Here is a 19,728-nt window from a genome sequence, read left to right as displayed (position 1 = left end):
GTGTGCAGTGGTGGCTAAACATTTAAGAATCTTTGAAGTCCGTCGTTAGCATCTGAAAGAGAACGCTGGCTGTTGCTTTGACCCATACATTGTGTTCGGAAAGTATTCAGACCCCTTCACTTCTTCCCCTGCTGTGTCACGTTACAGCCTTATTCTACAATGGATTCAATTGTTTTCTTTAATCAATCTACATACACACAATACCCCATAATGACAAAAAAAACATTTTTTTTAGAAATGTTTGCAAATGTAAAAAAAAATATGAACTATCATTTACATAAGTATTCAGACCCTTTACTCAGTACTTCCCCCAGATCTGTGCCTCGACACAATCCTGTCTCAGAGCTCTACGGACAATTCCTTTGACCTCATGGCTTGGTTTATGTTCTGACATGCACTGTCAACTATGGGAGCCTATATAGACAGGTGTGTGTCTTTCCAAATCATGTCCAATCAATTGAATTTACCACAGGTGGACTCCAATCAAGTTGTAGAAACATCTAGAGGATGATCAATGGAAACAAGATGCACCTGAGCTCAATTTTGTGCCTTTCTAAATCATGTCCAATCTATTGAATTTACCACAGTCGGACACCAATCAAGTTGTAAAACATCTAGAGGATGATCAATGGAAACAAGATGCATCTGAGCTCAATTTTGTGCCTTTCTAAATCATGTCCAATCTATTGAATTTACCACAGTCGGACACCAATCAAGTTGTAAAACATCTAGAGGATGATCAATGGAAACAGGATGAATCTGAGCTCAATTTTGAGTCTCATAGCAAAGGGTCTGAATACTTATGTAAATAAGGTATTTCTGTTGTTTAGTTGTAGTAAATGTGCAAACATTTCTAAAAACTTGTTTTCGCTTTGTCATTATGGGGTATTGTGTGTAGATTGATGAGGATTTTAAAAAATGAAATCGTTTTAAGGATTGAAAATGTGGAAAAAGTGAAGGGGTCTGATGCTTCCCGAATGCACTCTATTTTCTATTGCGAAAGGAGAGCAGCATAATATGAATGGAGAAATAGAGACATTTATCTTTGGTAGTAAAACCATAAGCCCTATTAATGTAGTATGTTTTTAATGCTTGAAGGGATTTTGTGGGCATCCTCCTGAGTTTATGTGTTGTCATTACTCCTCGGGAAGAAAACCTTCGAATATCACTGGATATCAAACACACTTCATACCCTCTTTCATCAAGGAAATCATTTTATTTTCCTTCATCCATCCATCCATAATATGATTTTTACTAGACCGTGACACTGAGTAACAGAAGCTCTTCACTTCAATAAATGCATAAAATTCACTGATGCTTCATTCCCATTGGAAGTCCACTTCTAAGAATGACTTTTAACAGTCAGCCGACTCATTCAGGTTTTACAGTATTACCTTGACTGAGCGTTAAACAGGGGGAGAAATGGGTCATATAGAACTGAAGGACTGTACAACTCAAATGAAGTAGAGAAGCACAGCCACTTCTTGAAGACTCCAACTGTACATGTACATACAATAGATGGATGTGTGCTAGCAATAGCAGAATGATGACATTTTATGGAGAGAGAGAACAGAAATCATCATTATAACCTTTTAATGCGCCCCTTACGTAGTTATTGGCAATTGAGCTTTTACAGAGATTTATACAGAAGCTCCAATACTGGTTAGACTTTAGAGCATTTAAACAGAATCATAATGAGAACTGTGGGTTAATTGTTATGACCTTACAAGGAAAACGTTGGGGGGGGGGGGGAATTGGGGATTAACTTGTGGTTGTGTTACTTCAAGAGAAGAGAAAGTATAAATCCAGCACTGTGGTGAAAGTTGGATGGAGGATCCTAATCCCGTTCACAGTGATGAAACAGCTGTGGTTATCCAAGGTTCTTCAGAAGATTAAACACATCTATCCTGGTATTATAAGAAGGCAGCTTCCTTGAAAGGAAATCACTTTTTCCTAATGGCCTTGTATTATATTATAGGATGTACAGCCCTAGTGCTATGTTATAGGATGTACAGCCCTAGTACTATGTTATAGGATGTACAGCCCTAGTACTATGTTATAGGATGTACAGTCCTAGTACTATGTTATAGGATGTACAGTCCTAGTACTATGTTATAGGATGTACAGCCCTAGTACTATGTTATAGGATGTACAGCCCTAGTGCTATGTTATAGGATGTACAGCCCTAGTACTATGTTATAGGATGTACAGCCCTAGTGCTATGTTATACGACATACAGTCCTAGTACTATGTTATAGGATGTACAGCCCTAGTACTATGTTATAGGATGTACAGCCCTAGTGCTATGTTATACGACATACAGTACTAGTACTATGTTATAGGATGTACAGTCCTAGTACTATGTTATACGACATACAGCCCTAGTGCTATGTTATACGACATACAGCGCTAGTGCTATGTTATACGACATACAGTCCTAGTACTATGTTATAGGATGTACAGCCCTAGTACTATGTTATAGGATGTACAGCCCTAGTGCTATGTTATACGACATACAGTACTAGTACTATGTTATAGGATGTACAGTCCTAGTACTATGTTATACGACATACAGCCCTAGTGCTATGTTATACGACATACAGCGCTAGTGCTATGTTATACGACATACAGTGCTAGTACTATGTTATAGGATGTACATCCCTAGTGCTATGTTATAGGATTTACAGCCCTAGTACTATGTTATAGGATGTACAGTCCTAGTACTATGTTATAGGATGTACAGCCCTAGTGCTATGTTATAGGATGTACAGTCCTAGTACTATGTTATAGGATGTACAGCCCTAGTACTATGTTATAGGATGTACAGCCCTAGTGCTATGTTATAGGATGTACAGCCCTAGTACTATGTTATAGGATGTACAGTCCTAGTACTATGTTATAGGATGTACAGTCCTAGTACTATGTTATAGGATGTACAGCCCTAGTGCTATGTTATAGGATGTACAGTCCTAGTACTAGTACTATGTTATAGGACGTACAGCCCTAGTACTATGTTATAGGATGTACAGCCCTAGTGCTATGTTATAGGATGTACATCCCTAGTGCTATGTTATAGGATGTACATCCCTAGTACTATGTTATAGGATGTACAGCCCTAGTGCTATGTTATAGGATGTACAGCCCTAGTGCTATGTTATAGGATGTACATCCCTAGTGCTATGTTATAGGATGTACATCCCTAGTACTATGTTATAGGATGTACAGCCCTAGTGCTATGTTATACGACATACAGCCCTAGTGCTATGTTATAGGATGTACAGCCCTAGTACTATGTTATAGGATGTACAGTCCTAGTACTAGTACTATGTTATAGGATGTACAGCCCTAGTGCTATGTTATAGGACGTACAGCCCTAGTACTATGTTATAGGATGTACAGCCCTAGTGCTATGTTATAGGATGTACAGCCCTAGTGCTATGTTATAGGATGTACATCCCTAGTACTATGTTATAGGATGTACAGCCCTAGTGCTATGTTATAGGATGTACAGTCCTAGTACTATGTTATAGGATTTACAGCCCTAGTACTATGTTATAGGATGTACAGCGCTAGTACTATGTTATAGGATGTACAGTCCTAGTACTATGTTATAGGATGTACAGCCCTAGTGCTATGTTATAGGATGTACAGCCCTAGTACTATGTTATACAACGTACATCCCTAGTACTATGTTATAGGATGTACAGCCCTAGTGCTATGTTATAGGATGTACAGCCCTAGTACTATGTTATAGGACATACAGCCCTAGTGCTATGTTATAGGACGTACAGCCCTAGTGCTATGTTATAGGATGTACATCCCTAGTACTATGTTATAGGATGTACAGTCCTAGTACTATGTTATAGGATGTACAGTCCTAGTACTATGTTATAGGATGTACAGCCCTAGTGCTATGTTATAGGATGTACAGCCCTAGTGCTATGTTATAGGATGTACAGTCCTAGTACTATGTTATAGGATGTACATCCCTAGTACTATGTTATAGGATTTACAGCCCTAGTACTATGTTATAGGATGTACAGTCCTAGTACTATATTATAGGATGTACAGCCCTAGTGCTATGTTATAGGATGTACAGCGCTAGTACTAGTACTATGTTATAGGATGTACAGCCCTAGTGCTATGTTATAGGATGTACAGCCCTAGTGCTATGTTATAGGATGTACATCCCTAGTACTATGTTATAGGATGTACAGCCCTAGTGCTATGTTATAGGATGTACAGTCCTAGTACTAGTACTATGTTATAGGATGTACAGCCCTAGTGCTATGTTATAGGATGTACAGCCCTAGTGCTATGTTATAGGATGTACATCCCTAGTACTATGTTATAGGATGTACAGCCCTAGTGCTATGTTATAGGATGTACAGCCCTAGTACTATGTTATAGGATGTACAGCCCTAGTACTATGTTATAGGATGTACAGCCCTAGTACTATGTTATAGGATGTACAGCCCTAGTGCTATGTTATAGGATGTACAGCCCTAGTGCTATGTTATAGGATGTACATCCCTAGTACTATGTTATAGGATGTACAGCCCTAGTGCTATGTTATACGACATACAGCCCTAGTGCTATGTTATAGGATGTACAGCCCTAGTACTATGTTATAGGATGTACAGTCCTAGTACTAGTACTATGTTATAGGATGTACAGCCCTAGTGCTATGTTATAGGACGTACAGCCCTAGTACTATGTTATAGGATGTACAGCCCTAGTACTATGTTATAGGATGTACAGCCCTAGTGCTATGTTATAGGATTTACAGCCCTAGTACTATGTTATAGGATGTACAGCCCTAGTACTATGTTATAGGATGTACAGCCCTAGTGCTATGTTATAGGACGTACAGTCCTAGTGCTATGTTATACGACATACAGCCCTAGTGCTATGTTATAGGACGTACAGTCCTAGTGCTATGTTATACGACATACAGCCCTAGTGCTATGTTATAGGACGTACAGTCCTAGTGCTATGTTATACGACATACAGCCCTAATACTATGTTATAGGATGTACAGCCCTAGTACTATGTTATAGGACGTACAGTCCTAGTGCTATGTTATACGACATACAGCCCTAATACTATGTTATAGGATGTACAGCCCTAGTACTATGTTATAGGACGTACAGTCCTAGTGCTATGTTATAGGACGTACAGTCCTAGTGCTATGTTATAGGACGTACAGTCCTAGTGCTATGTTATAGGACGTACAGCCCTAGTACTAGTACTATGTTATAGGATGTACAGCCCTAGTGCTATGTTATAGGACGTACAGTCCTAGTGCTATGTTATACGCCGTACATCCCTAGTGCTATGTTATAGGATGTACATCCCTAGTACTATGTTATAGGATGTACAGTCCTAGTACTATGTTATAGGATGTACAGTCCTAGTGCTATGTTATAGGATGTACATCCCTAGTACTAACACATTCACAGCTCCTAGGTGGAATCAAATCTAAACATTGACGTCGTCATGAAATGATTGCTTTTTCTTCTTCCTTTACAATCCTCAGAACATGTTCAGCACCACACTACAGATGTACTCCATTCCGCCCTGCCTGCTTGCCTTCTCAACCAGCTGTCACTCATTTCATTTAGTCCCACAATGCACTTCTTCTGAAAAGTGATAATAATGCCAGGAATCCTATTCGGGGCAGTTGATTGGTTGTCCCAGTGTCGCTGAACCCAGCCTGTCTGTCAAAACGTATAACTTCAACAGAGGTACAGTAATTAAATGACCCTTTCAGAAATGACATGACGTTGTATTGGGTTCCCAGTTTAATAGAACAAGTAAATGGTGTGCTCACAGGAGTCTATTCACCTGAGTATGATACGCTTGGAGGTTTCCCTACAAGTTACTTTCAACCTGAAAAAAAACTCATTATGACTTTAAAGAGATTTATTTTGTGCTACTTTTAATGATTTAATGGTATCTAAAGTGCCAAGACTAGTTCAATAAGGATATATGGACTGAGGTGTTTTCTTTGGTCCTCGTAGACCACTATAACAAACCTAACGCCACTTCTACAGCAGGAACACACTAATTATAATGGAGAGTTTCACAAATAACCCAATTCCCCCTCCTCTCGGTCGGTCCTACAGGTAGAATGATTTAAAGCTTGTGTAGTAGCTGTTGTACTTCCTCTGAATTCCTGAGTGGTTTTAAGGGGAAAACAGAAGGACTGCATAACAAATGGCACCCTAGTCTCTATATAGTGCATGTTTTTGACCAGGCCTATAAGATATCTCATAGGGCTCTGCTCCAAAGTAGTGCACTATATTGGGAATAGGGTTCCATTTAGGACACAACTCAAGGTCCTACTAGCTCTGCAAAATGTCTTTACCCAAACTACACCACTCTATGGTAATTGGGTCAATGACCACAAAGACCATCTGGTCCTAATAGGCGAATCACCACCTGTTCAGAGAAATTACTTCCTATCATTCTTCATTCCCAAACACACTGGATCTTCTTTACTCTCTCTCTCTGTCAAACACACTGGCTCTTCTCTCTCTCTCTGTCAAACACACTGGCTCTTCTTCTCTCTCTCTTTCTGTCAAACACACTGGCTCTTCTCTCTCCCTTACACACTGGCACTTCTCTCCCTTTCTGTCAAACACACTGGCACTTCTCTCTCTTTCTGTCAAACACACTGGCACTTCTCTCTCTCTCTCTCTCTGTCAAACACACTGGCTCTTCTTCTCTCTCTCTCTTTCTGTCAAACACACTGGCTCTTCTCTCTCTCTTTCTGTCAAACACACTGGCACTTCTCTCTCTTTCTGTCAAACACACTGGCTCTTCTCTCTCTTTCTGTCAAACACACTGGCACTTCTCTCTCTTTCTGTCAAACACACTGGCACTTCTCTCTCTTTCTGTCAAACACACTGGCACTTCTCTCTCTTTCTGTCAAACACACTGGCACTTCTCTCTCTTTCTGTCAAACACACTGGCTCTTCTCTCGCTCTCTGTCAAACACACTGGCTCTTCTCTCTCTTTCTGTCAAATACACTGGCTCTTCTCTCTCTTTCTGTCAAACACACTGGCTCTTCTCTCTCTTTCTGTCAAACACACTGGCTCTTCTCTCTCTTTCTGTCAAACACACTGGCGCTTCTCTCTCTCTGTGTCAAACACACTGACTCTTCTCTCCCTTTCTGTCAAACACACTGGCACTTCTCTCTCTCTCTGTCAAACACACTGGCTCTTCTCTGTCTCTCTTTCTGTCAAACACACTGGCTCTTCTCTCTCTTTCTGTCAAACACACTGGCACTTCTCTCTCTCTCTGTCAAACACACTGGCTCTTCTCTCTCTCTCTGTCAAACACACTGACTCTTCTCTCTCTCTGTGTCAAACACACTGACTCCTCTCTCTCTCTTTCTGTCAAACACACTGGCTCTTCTCTGTCTCTCTTTCTGTCAAACACACTGGCACTTCTCTCTCTCTTTCTGGCAAAGACACTGGCTCTTCTCTCTCTTTCTGTCAAACACACTGGGTCTTCTCTCTCTCTCTTTCTGTCAAACACACTGGGTCTTCTCTCTCTCTCTTTCTGTCAAACACACTGACTCTTCTCTCTCTCTGTGTCAAACACACTGACTCTTCTCTCTCTCTGTGTCAAACACACTGACTCCTCTCTCTTTCTGTCAAACACACTGGCTCTTCTCTGTCTCTCTTTCTGTCAAACACGCTGGCACTTCTCTCTCTCTTTCTGTCAAAGACACTGGCACTTCTCTCTCTCTTTCTGTCAAACACACTGGGTCTTCTCTCTCTCTCTTTCTGTCAAACACACTGGCTCTTCTCTCTCTCTGTCAAACACACTGGCTCTTCTCTCTCTCGCTGTCAAACACACTGGCACTTCTCTCTCTCTCGCTCTCTGTCAAACACACTGGCTCTTCTTCACTCTTTCTTTCTGTCAAACACACTGGCCCTTCTCTCTCTTTCTGTCAAACACACTGGCACTTCTCTCTCTCTCGCTCTCTGTCAAACACACTGGCTCTTCTTCTCTCTTTCGCTCTCTGTCAAACACACTGGCTCTTCTTCTCTCTTTCTTTCTGTCAAACACACTGGCTCTTCTCTCTCTTTCTGTCAAACACACTGGCTCTTCTTCTCTCTCTCTTTCATTCCCTACGGCCCTCAGCCCTCCATTTGTGCATTCACACGCTCATCTGCAATATACACAAGTGTCCCTATGCTGAGGGAGTGAAAATTACGGAGGATGTAATAGACCCTCCGATAGCCACTTCAAAGGCTTCAGAGCACAATTTCACACAAAACAATGGAGAGGCGTAATGGAGAGGCGTATTGGAGAGGCGTAATGGAGAGGCGTAATGGAGAGGCGTAATGGAGAGCCACCTGTACTTGTTTGTGTCTGATTTCAAGGCTTGAAACACGTAGCAAATTAAATGTTGAACTGATACTGACGGTTATATATTGTAAAAGGACAGGGGGAATCTGAATTTCATGCTCGTTCTATTACTTTAGTTGATTCTGTCTGGGACTTATTTCCATTGTTAAATCATGGAGGATAACACGCAATACAGTCTGGGACTTATTTCCATTGTTAAATCATGGAGGATAACACGCAATACAGTCTGGGACATATTTCCATTGTTAAATCATGGAGGATAACACACAATACAGTCTGGGACTTATTTCCATTGTTAAATCATGGAGGATAACACACAATACAGTCTGGGACATATTTCCATTGTTAAATCATGGAGGATAACACACAATACAGTCTGGGACTTATTTCCATTGTTAAATCATGGAGGATAACACACAATACAGTCTGGGACATATTTCCATTGTTAAATCATGGAGGATAACACACAATACAGTCTGGGACTTATTTCCATTGTTAAATCATGGAGGATAACACAATACAGTCTGGGACTTATTTCCATTGTTAAATCATGGAGGATAACACACAATACAGTCTGGGACATATTTCCATTGTTAAATCATGGAGGATAACACACAATACAGTCTGGGACTTATTTCCATTGTTAAATCATGGAGGATAACACACAATACAGTCTGGGACTTATTTCCATTGTTAAATCATGGAGGATAACACACAATACAGTCTGGGACTTATTTCCATTGTTAAATCATGGAGGATAACACACAATCCAGGACATATTTCCTTATTTCTGTCTCCGTCTGTGTCTGTCTTTTCTCTGTCTGTCTTTTCTATGTCTGTCTCCATCTCTGTCTGCCTCCGTCTGTCTGTCTTTTCTATGTCTGTCTTTTCTCTGTCTCCGTCTGTGTCTGTCTTTTCTCTGTCTGTCTTTTCTATGTCTGTCTTTTCTCTGTCTCCATCTGTGTCTGTCTTTTCTCTGTCTCTGTCTGTCTTTTATCCGTCTCTGTCTGTCTTTTCTCCGTCTATGTCTGTCTTTTCTCCGTCTATGTCTGTCTTTTCTCTGTCTCTGTCTGTCTTTTCTCCGTCTGTCTGTCTTTTCTCCGTCTTTGTCTGTCTTTTCTCCGTCTTTGTCTGTCTCCATCTCTGTCTGTCTGTCTTTTCTCTGTTTGTCTTTTCTCTGTCTCTGTCTGTCTTTTCTCTGTCTCTGTCTGTCTTTTCTCTGTCTCTGTCTGTCTTTTCTCTGTCTGTCTTTTCTCTGTCTGTCTTTTCTCTGTCTGTCTTTTCTCTGTCTCCGTCTGTCTTTTCTCCGTCTGTCTTTTCTCCGTCTCCGTCTTTGTCTCTCTCCCTGAAATATGTAACTAAGGAAGCACAACAGCTTTATCTCTGTTAGAATTGTAACTGAATTCTACAGGTACAATACTTGTGTACACTTGCACAGTCATGATGGTATTTATTGAGCCAGATAGATATTCAACATCTCCTTTACCTTGTCTCCTTGATCGCCTTTCTCTCCTGGAAGTCCTGCCAAGCCTGGTAGACCTTGATCACCCTACAAAGAACAAGAACATTTAATTGATGTAATTTACCTGAACTAGCTTGCTAATGACTGTCCATCCACACATTAAAAACTCCCCAAAGACATGAGAAATTCCCCAAGGTATCCCTCTGTCTGAAGTCTGCTTTCAGCACACTTCCATGGACATTAGTGGAACCACCTCTGGAGATGGCGGCCATGCCTCAAACAAAGCAACTACATATTTGTGCCAAATTACTGCTAATAAGCTTTTATTTCCTGCCTTTGGTTGGCATCCAAGAAAACCCATTGGCATAAATGTGCTTTAATTTGGTATTTATTTTCTTGTTTAATACGTTTGGTGTCAGCAGTGGGATATCTGAATGCATGGTTCCATTAGAACAGAACCCTCCAACCCATTAGGATTATATTTGCTGTTTGGACAGATTGTAGCTGAGGATTGCTCAACTCCGATCTCCTATATCGAGGTTGAGTTGAGTATTGATAAGGGGTCGCACGATTTGCTGGCAACAACATTGAGTTGCCACCAGTCGATACTTGAAATTCTGAAAATGCTTACCTGTACCTATTTTTGTCCTGTACAACAAGAAGTCCTTCCGAAGGGTGCTGAAATTCATACTTTTACTAAAAATGTTTATCGAATACAATGGCACCCTATTCCCTATTGGCCTTGGTCAAAAGTAGTGCACAAAAGAGAGAATAGTGCTGTTTGGGACGCAGGATATTTCTATGGACTGTACCTTTTCTGCTGAACATTGACATCTGTCACTGCTGGAATGCTGGACCCGCTGGACCCGAGCTGGCTGGACGGGCTGGGAGAGCATCCGGGGGAGCTGGCCTGCTCCATCTGTATCCAAGGGATTGGGAGTCACCCCTCCAGCACCAGGGCCCTCCCTGCTAGGCTCACACTGTAGGATCAATACAAAGATTTACAGTTGGGATTTTTACTATTTTGTTGCCTTACAACCTGGAATTAAAATAGATTTTTGGGGGGTTTGTATCATTTGATTCACACGACATGCCTACCACTTTGAAGATGCAAAATATTTTTATTGTGAAACAAACACGAAATAAGACAATAAAACAGAACTTGAGCATGCATAACTATTCACCCCCCCCCCCAAAGTCAATACTTTGTAGAGCCACCTTTTGCAGCAATTACAGCTGCAAGTCTCTTGGGGAATGTCTCTATCTAGCCACTGAGATTTTTGCTTATTCATTAAGGCAAAACTGCTGCAGCTCCTTCAAGTTGGATGGGTTCCGCTGGTATACAGAGTCATACCACAGATTCTCAAATGGATTGAGGTCTGGTCTTTGACAAGGCCATTCCAAGACATGCAAATATTTCCCCTGAAATCACTCAAGTGTTGCTTTAGCAGTATGCTTAAGGTCATTGTCCTGCTGGAAGGTGAACCTCTGTACCAGTCTCAAATCTCTGGAAGACTGAAACAGGTTTCCCTAAAAAATGTCCCTGTATTTAGCGCCATCCATCATTCCTTCATATCTGACCAGTTTCCCAGATCCTGCCGTTGAAAACATCCCCACAGCATGATGCTGCTACTACCATGCTTTAACTGTGGAGATTGTATTCTTGAGGTGATGAAAGGTGTTGGGTTTGCGCCAGACATAGCGTTTTCCTTGATGGCCAAAAATTTCAATTTTAGTCTTGTTTGACCAGAGTACCTTCTTCCATATATTTGGGGAGTCTCCTACGTGCCTTTTGGAAAACACCAAACGTGCTTCCTTATTTTTTTCTTTAAGCAATGTCTTTTTTCTGGCAACTCTTCCATAAAGCCCAGCTCTGTGGAATGTATGGCTTAAAGTGGTCCTATGGACAGATACTCCAATCTCCGTTGTGGAGCTTTGCAGCTCCTTCAGGGTTATCTCTGATTAATGCCCTCCTTGCCTGGTTTGTGAGTTCGGTGGGCGGCCCTCTCTTGGCAGGTTTGTTGTAGTGCCATATTCTTTCAATTTTATAATAATGGATTTTTATAACCGAACCCTGATCTGTACTTCTCCACTCCCTGACCTGTTTGGAGCTCCTTGGTATTCATGATGCCGCTTGCTTGGTGGTGCCTCTTGCTTAGTCATGTTGCAGACTCTGGGGCCTTTCAGAACAGGTGTACATATACTGAGATCATGTGACAGATCATGTGGCACTTGCACACAGGTGGACTTAATTTCATTTGTTAATTAGTTCTGAAGGTAACTGGTTGCACCAGATCTTATTTAGGGGCTGAATACATATACACGCACCACTTTTCAGTTGTTTATTTTTTTTAAATGGTTTGAAACAAGTTTTTTTTTTTATCACTTCACCAATTTGGACTATTTTATATATGTCCACTGCATACAAACTGTTTAGACACATTACTCTGTTATTTAAGGGCCAGTTTCCTGGAACCACCTTAAGCCTAATCATTTCATGTTGTTATTCAATTATGTTTTCTAGTTCACTTGAACTTGAGTCCAGTGCTTGAAAGAATTTTGGTCTAGAAAGCAATGTAAAATCTCCATTCAAAGTGCTATTTAGTTTAGGATTAGGCTTAATTTGGGTATAGGAAACCAGACAATTATAATACAACACATGTTGAAATGCAGTTCTCAAATAGTCTGAAATGTAATAACAGTCCAATACCACTACCGTATTTATAATCAGTTAATGTCCAATGATTCATTGACCCAATGAGATACCTGAATTACTGTGGAACTAGATGACTGTCCCAGGGGAATGAGGAAAGGGCAATACTTAAGGTTTTGAATGCCAATACATTATTTCCTACCATATTGACTGAGCCCCAGTACTGAAACTCAATGCACACTGAGATAACATCCTGGTTATGGATATATATTATAACTGGCATAGGCCAAAGGTGAGAGGTCACTGATACACACTATTTCCAACCATATAGACCACATGTGACCTAGCACATTGAATCAACATAACCCAACACTCACTGAGATGACAACATGGTCATGAATACATATAGGCCTAACTGTCAAAATGTCAAAGGTCACTTCTCCTTTTAAACACAGTTAGCAGTCCAAATTGCACGCTTTTTTCCTATGGGCTCTGGTCAAACGTAGTGCACTATACTGGGAAAAGGGTGCTATTTGGGATTCATCCACAGGTCGTAAGGTCATTGACCTGTTCTGCAATATGAGCTAACAGAAGAATATCTATCTATCAATCTATCAATCAAATGTATTTATAAATCCCGTTTTACATCAGCAGCTGTCACAAAGATATTGCACAGTAACCTGGATAAGATGTCCCCTATGAAAGAAACATCATTCAGCTTTCAAGAAGGACAAACACAACCAGATTATATTACATATTGTCCTTAAATTCAAATATCGACCAAGAAGCCAGTTTCACTGCTTTAAAAATATATATTCCCCTCTTACAATTGGCTCATTCATCCCCCTCCTCTCCCCTGTAACTATTCCCTAAGGTAGTTGCTGTAAATGAGAACATGTACTCAGTCAACTTACCTGGTAAAATAACGGATACATTTAAAAATATATATATATATTTTTATCAGGGACTGATTTAGACCTGGGAAACCAGGTGGGTGCAATTAATTCTCAGGTAGAACAGAAAACTAGAAATACTCTGGAATTCATAGGGTAAGAATTGAATGACCCAGCTCTACTGTATATCAAGCCACGTGGAAGGTCTCATGTATGTCCTAAAATGTGCACTGTACATGAAAGGAGTGTAAAAGATCTTACCGTAGATCCTGCCTGCTCACAGCAGTTCTCCATCTCAGCCAGGTATGGGTCACAGTAGATCAGGATTTGTTGCAGTTCGATCTGGAGAGAAAGACATCTGTTAGGGACATTATGATGATTCAGATATAGAGAAAAAATACTTTTTAAAAAGCTAACAATGTATATTTTGAAATAGGAAACATGTTTCTTTGACCGAAACTAAGCAACCCCAGCACACCAAAATTGGTTCTGTGAAAGTTCCCAGAACATTTGTTTGTTCGCGGCAAATGTTATTTTAGAATGCTTGTAGAAAACATTTGCCTGATGTTTCAAGAACATTCAAGAACTGTTCTTTAACAGGTTGCCAGAATGTTTCATTAGGTTGTGGGAACAGTCTGGTGGGAACTTTTGGGTACATCACAAAAGATATGTTCCCCAAACACAAAAGCTGTCCAGTTGGGCCTCCGCTTCTAGAATGGTTCTTTAAGGGTGCAAAAAACATGAGATATTACAAGTACGTTCCCAGAACACATTTCCTCTGTTCTTTAAAGGTTCCAAGAATATTTCATTAGATTGTGGTAACACTGACTGGTCAAGAGATATGTTCCCAAAACACAAAACCTGTCCAGTTATGCAAACATTCAGTTATCAAATAAAATGTTATTTGTCACATGCGCCGAATACAACAGGCCTGTCAGGAAGTCCAGGATCCAGTTGGAGAGGGAGTTGTTAGTCCCAGGGTCCTTAGCTTAGTGATGAGCTTTATGGGCACTATGGTGTTGAAAGCTGAGCTGTAGTCAATGAACAGCATTCTCACATAGATGTTCCTTTTCTCCAGGTGGGAAAGAGCAGTGAGGTGTGCGATTGAGATTGCGTCATCTGTGGATCTGTTGGGGCTGTACGCGAATTGGAATGAGGCTAGGGTTGCTGGGATGATGGGGTTGATGTGAGCCATGACCAGCCTTTTAAGCACTTCATGGCTATCGACGTGAGTGCTACAGGGCGGTAGTCATTTAGGCAGGTTACCTTCACTTCCTTGGACACAGGGACTATGGTGGTCTGCTTCAAACATGTAGGTATTACAGACTCGGTCAGGGAGAGGTTGAAAATGTCAGTGAAGACACTTGCCAGTTGGTCCATGCATGCTCTGAGTACACGTCATGGTAATCTGTTTAAGGGTCTTGCTCACATCAGCTATGGACAACGTGATCACACAGCTGTCCAGTTTCCCTTCATATTCTGTAATGGTTTATACACCCTGCCACATCCAACGAGCGTCAGAGCAGGTGTAGTAGGATTCAATCTTAGTCCTGTATTCACGCTTTGCCTGTTTAATGGTTCGTCTGAAGGCAAAGCGGGATTTCTCATAAGCGTCTGGATTAGTGTCCCGCTCCTTGAAAGCAGCAGCTCTAGCCTTTAGCTCATGAGGATGTTGCCTGTAAATCCATGACTTCTGGTTGGGAAATGTACGTACTGACACTGTGGGGACGACGTCGTCGATGCACTTATTGATGAATCCGGTGACTGAGGTGGTATTCTCCTTAATGCCATTGGATGAATCCCGGAAAATATTCCAGTCTGTGCTAGCAAAACAGTCCTGTACCGTAGCATCCGTGTCATCTGACCACTTCCGTATTGAGCAAGTCACTGGTACTTCCTGCTTTAGTTTTTGCTTGTAAGCAGGAATCAGGAGGATAGAATTATGGTCAGATTTGCCAAATGGAGGGTGAGGCAGAGCTTTGAATACATCTCTGTGTGTGGAGCAGAGGTGATCTAGAGTTTTTTTCCCTCTGGTTGCATATGTGACATAATGGTAGAAATGAGGTAAAAAGGATTGCTTGCATTAAAGTCCCCAGCCACTAGGAGCGCCGCTTCTAGATGAGCATTTTCTTGTTTGCTTATTGCCTTATACAGTTCATTGAGTGCTGTCTTAGTGCCAGCATCGGTTTGTTGTGGTAAATAGATAGCTACAGCTACGGAAAATATAGATGAAAACTCTCTTGGTAGATAGTGTGGTCTACAGCTTATCATGAGGTACTCTCCCTTAGGCGAGCAATACCTTGAGATCTCTTTAATATTAGACACCAGCTGTGATTCATCTTATCGTATCTGTTCTGTCCTGCCGATGCATGGAAAACCCAGCCAACTGTATAAAATCTGTGTCGTGGTCCAGCCACGACTCGGTGAAACATAAGATATTTCAGGTTTTAATGTCCCGTTGGTAGGATAGTTTCGAGCGGAGATTATCCAGTTTATTTTCCAGTCACTGCACATTGGCCAATAGAACGGATGGTAGAGGCGGGTTACTCACTCACCGACAAATTCTCACAAGGCACCCCTATTTCCGTCCCCTGTATTTCCATCTTTTCTTCACGCGAATGACAAGGATTTGGGCCTGGTATAGGAGAAGCAGTATATCCTTTGTGTCAGACCTATTAAAAAAAATCTTTGTCCAGTTCTAGTTAAGAAATCACTGTTCTGATATCCAGAAGCTCTTTTGAGTCATAATAGACGCTAGCAGCAACATTATATGCAAAATAAGTTACAAACAATGCGAAAAAACACACTAAATTCCACAGTTGGTTAGAAGCCTGTAAAATGGCAGCCATCCCCTCCGGCGCCATTCCCATGATGATGGTTTTGGAATCGTGCATGGCCATGCAGTCTTGGGTGAACAGGGAGTACAGGAGGGGACCAAGCATGCACCCCTGAGGGTCCCCCTTGTTGAGGATCAGCATGGCAGATGTGTTGTTGCCTACCCTTTCCACCTGGGATCATCCCTGTAACATCAGGTGAATGTGTTTTGTACGCTAAAAGAAACATTGTAGAATCATCCACATAACTGGACAGTTTTGGTGTTTTGGGAACATATATTTTGTTTTGTACCCTGTCATGATGTTGGCCTTTGGATAACCTTTTAGTGAATGTTAGGAGAACGTTACCTGTGGGTAAGGTTTATGACCCCCCATAAATACCTTCCTCCCTCCCCTCTCTCTTGACTCATAGAGAGTCTGGGAACATCAAACAAGTGGAGGAAAAGGATCCATATTTCGGTAATAGAACCAGTTGAAAATATGCGTTGGTACTTCATGAATATGATGTCAGTTCAGTTGTCATCTGAGACATTATGACTGATGACAGGACGACCTAAACTATATCTGGGAAAGTCTACACATTATAGTTTTCAGATTCCTATGGAATTGTTGTGCAATTCAAATGTTTAAATATAAAATTATTTGTGAAAAGATGAGAGATTTGGGTTTTCATAAGGTTAGAGCTCTGCTCAATCAGTGGCCCGCCCCTGTGAAGAGACATGGGTTGTAAACTATGAAACACACCCTTCTCTCCCTCCACGATATAAAGCCTTGACGAAAATGTAACCTCCTGTTCCGAGGATGATTGGACGACGGTCCATACGTTAAAAAGGACTAACATGTCAACTACAGAACTAAGCCAACCTCAGCGTGAGCTTTGGTTGTGAATGGTATAAACTTTGAACTCTTACTCACTAAAGAAGTGAGACATCCTAGCCGTTGAGTTAGCAACAGCAGCTGTAAACGTGGGCTAGGGCAGGACGGACAGAGTATCCCATCTACCACACTATGACGACACTACAACGTAACCGTTTCACCACCACGGACACTCTTCAATGGACAAATGACTCTGTTGTGCAACACGGCCTTCCATCTACCACCAACCTATTGAAGCGCAGCTCAGAGTAAATATTTATTGCATTTTTCTTTTCCAAATGGGCGGTAATTTAGAATGCATAAGATTCTGTATTTACAATAGAGTAGCTGCCTACAGCCCGATAGAGACATAGCTTCTCCCTTTGTTCCTCAAATCTTCCCGCTCTTTCACTTAAACCCAACCCCCGTCCTTTGTGTAACCAGCTGTCATATCTGTTCCGTCCGCTAGGGACGTTTTCCTTTATGACATCATATGTAATCAATGTGTATATGTAATTCTGTGTGATTAGTTAGGTATTTAGTAAATAAATATTTTGTGAAGATAACCAAGAAATTACAACTTTCAGATGAGACTGAAATAAGGTGACGATTAATATTGACTGCTATTGATGTAAAATATTACTAGGTCTTTAAGAGTTTATTCGGAAGATAACAGCTCTATAAATATTATTTTGTGGTGCCCCGACTTTCTAGTTAATTACATTTATATGATTAGCTCAATTAGGTAATATTAATTACAGAGAAATGATTTTATAGAACAGCATGTCATAACACTTAATCCGGTATAGCCAAAGACACGACAACCCTCAATGATCCCACCAGACTGTTCCCACAACCTAATGAAACATTCTGGGAACCTTTAACGAACAGATGAAATGTGTTGTAGGAATGCTCTCGCAACATCAGGCAAATGTTAAACATTCATCACCATGAATGGACCGTTTTTGTGTCACGAGAACATTTGCGACAACCTAACAGATGTTCTAGGAACTTTCACAGAGCCAATTTTGGTTTGCTTGGAAAACATTACTGGTACACTGTGTTATTTCATTACCTGGAAGACTAATGAGAACTATTGAGGAATGTTCTGTGATGATTGTTACAGGTGTTGTGCACAACATTTTAGTGAATGTAAGGAGAATATTCCAACGATATTTAATTTAAAAATATTTTTTGAAAAATAAAATATTTTGTCATTAAAAGGAATGTTATCATCTTAGTGTTAGATAAAACCCTAACTAGAACTTAATGGGAATCTTAGCTAATGTTCTGGGAATGTTCCCGGTTTGCTGGGACCCTTCTAGACATTGCCCTTGAATGCAACCATATATAGTTACTGTATGTTTAAAAGTATAATGTCGATCTCATGGACTGTCAGTCATGCTCCGGCTATGTATTTCAGAGCGGTTGTATGTCCAGATTGTGGCTTTAGGCCTAAACGTACATCTACAGGCCGTCCATCCTCCACCCGGGTTGTAATCAGCGTATATCCACTGGGGTCGATTTCATGCTTCTCGTCTGTCAGCCTCCTCTCTATTAGTTTACAGTCCATGTAAATGGAGACGATGCTGCTCTGGACCGCCACACCCAGCTTGTGCCATTGGCGGTCAAACAGGGTGTGCAGGTCTCGGCTCTTAAAGGTGTAGTGAAGGCTGTTCTTCAGAAGGCCCCGGGCTGAGAACTCCACTGCTCGTTTAGCACCGTCCAACACTACAGACACCTGAAGATTGAGGAGATTGTAAGACATTATATTGCATCATAACAAGTTGTAAAGCTTTATACCTGCTGGTAAAGTGTTGCCTTCCATTCATTACCATCAGGGTCATGGTAGATACAAGCATCAGTCATGGCATGAAAACGTTGATCAATTACCCAATAGTTAACCAACCGACAGACCGACCTACTGACCACACGGCCAACCGACTTGACTGATCTACCAGCCAAGCGCCCTACCAGCCAACCAGCCGATGGACCGACTGACCTGCCGGGCGAACTGGCAGAGTCAGTGAGCGATCGACTGATCAGTCAATCAACCAACCAATAAATCAATATAGATCCAAACCCAATTCAATGCTATACATCCAGACATCATGAATATCCTTATAGTGGACATTCAGACCTACCTGGGTACCTCCCGTCTGGTCAAATATCTGCCACAGATACCAGCGGTCTTTCTTAGTGGTTTTCCTGAGCCGGAAGGTGGTAACTAGAGAATATTCACTGGACAGACCGTTGGGGAACACCAATCTGAAAGTAAAAATGTACATTGTTCGAGCTGCATATTGTGAAATTGAATCACAAAAATATATGAAAATTAACAATGGGCCTAACAGTGAAAATATTGTTTCGGAACTTTCAGTCTTGGTTGGAAGAGCATTAATAGCTAACGTAGAAGATTTTACCCATAAAATTAGCATTTAAATTTGCTAAATGGAAAAAATAAACATTCAGAATGAATATGAATAATCATGCTGGATGACTTATAGCTTTCTATGACTGTGTAGTAAGAAAACCAATCAACTTGAATCACTTGACAACGTTCTTCTATAGCCCCCTAGCGCAAAATGGCCGCTTACATATAAAGCTAGAATTTTATGCCAAACATGATTCATCCAGCCAGATTA

The 19,728-nt window shown here is 41.1% G+C and overlaps 1 protein-coding gene across 1 annotated transcript; it reads right to left on the bottom strand.

Annotated features, from left to right (window-relative positions):
• Positions 1–9,836: 9,836 nt before the first annotated feature.
• LOC135528673 (collagen alpha-1(XIX) chain-like) lies at positions 9,837–19,351 on the bottom strand (the record flags this gene model as incomplete). The annotated part of the gene is made up of 5 exons (XM_064957787.1): positions 9,837–9,935; positions 10,661–10,828; positions 13,656–13,736; positions 18,549–18,824; positions 19,228–19,351. Coding segments are annotated over 5 exons (748 nt in total), but the record flags the coding sequence as incomplete, so codon positions are not given.
• Between the last annotated feature and the right edge of the window lie 377 nt (positions 19,352–19,728).

Source organism: Oncorhynchus masou, unplaced genomic scaffold, assembly GCF_036934945.1.
Source record: "Oncorhynchus masou masou isolate Uvic2021 unplaced genomic scaffold, UVic_Omas_1.1 unplaced_scaffold_1009, whole genome shotgun sequence".
NCBI classification, from domain to species: domain Eukaryota; kingdom Metazoa; phylum Chordata; class Actinopteri; order Salmoniformes; family Salmonidae; genus Oncorhynchus; species Oncorhynchus masou.
Note: the sequence above shows the minus strand (reverse complement) of the source record. Positions and strands in the feature narration are given on the sequence as shown.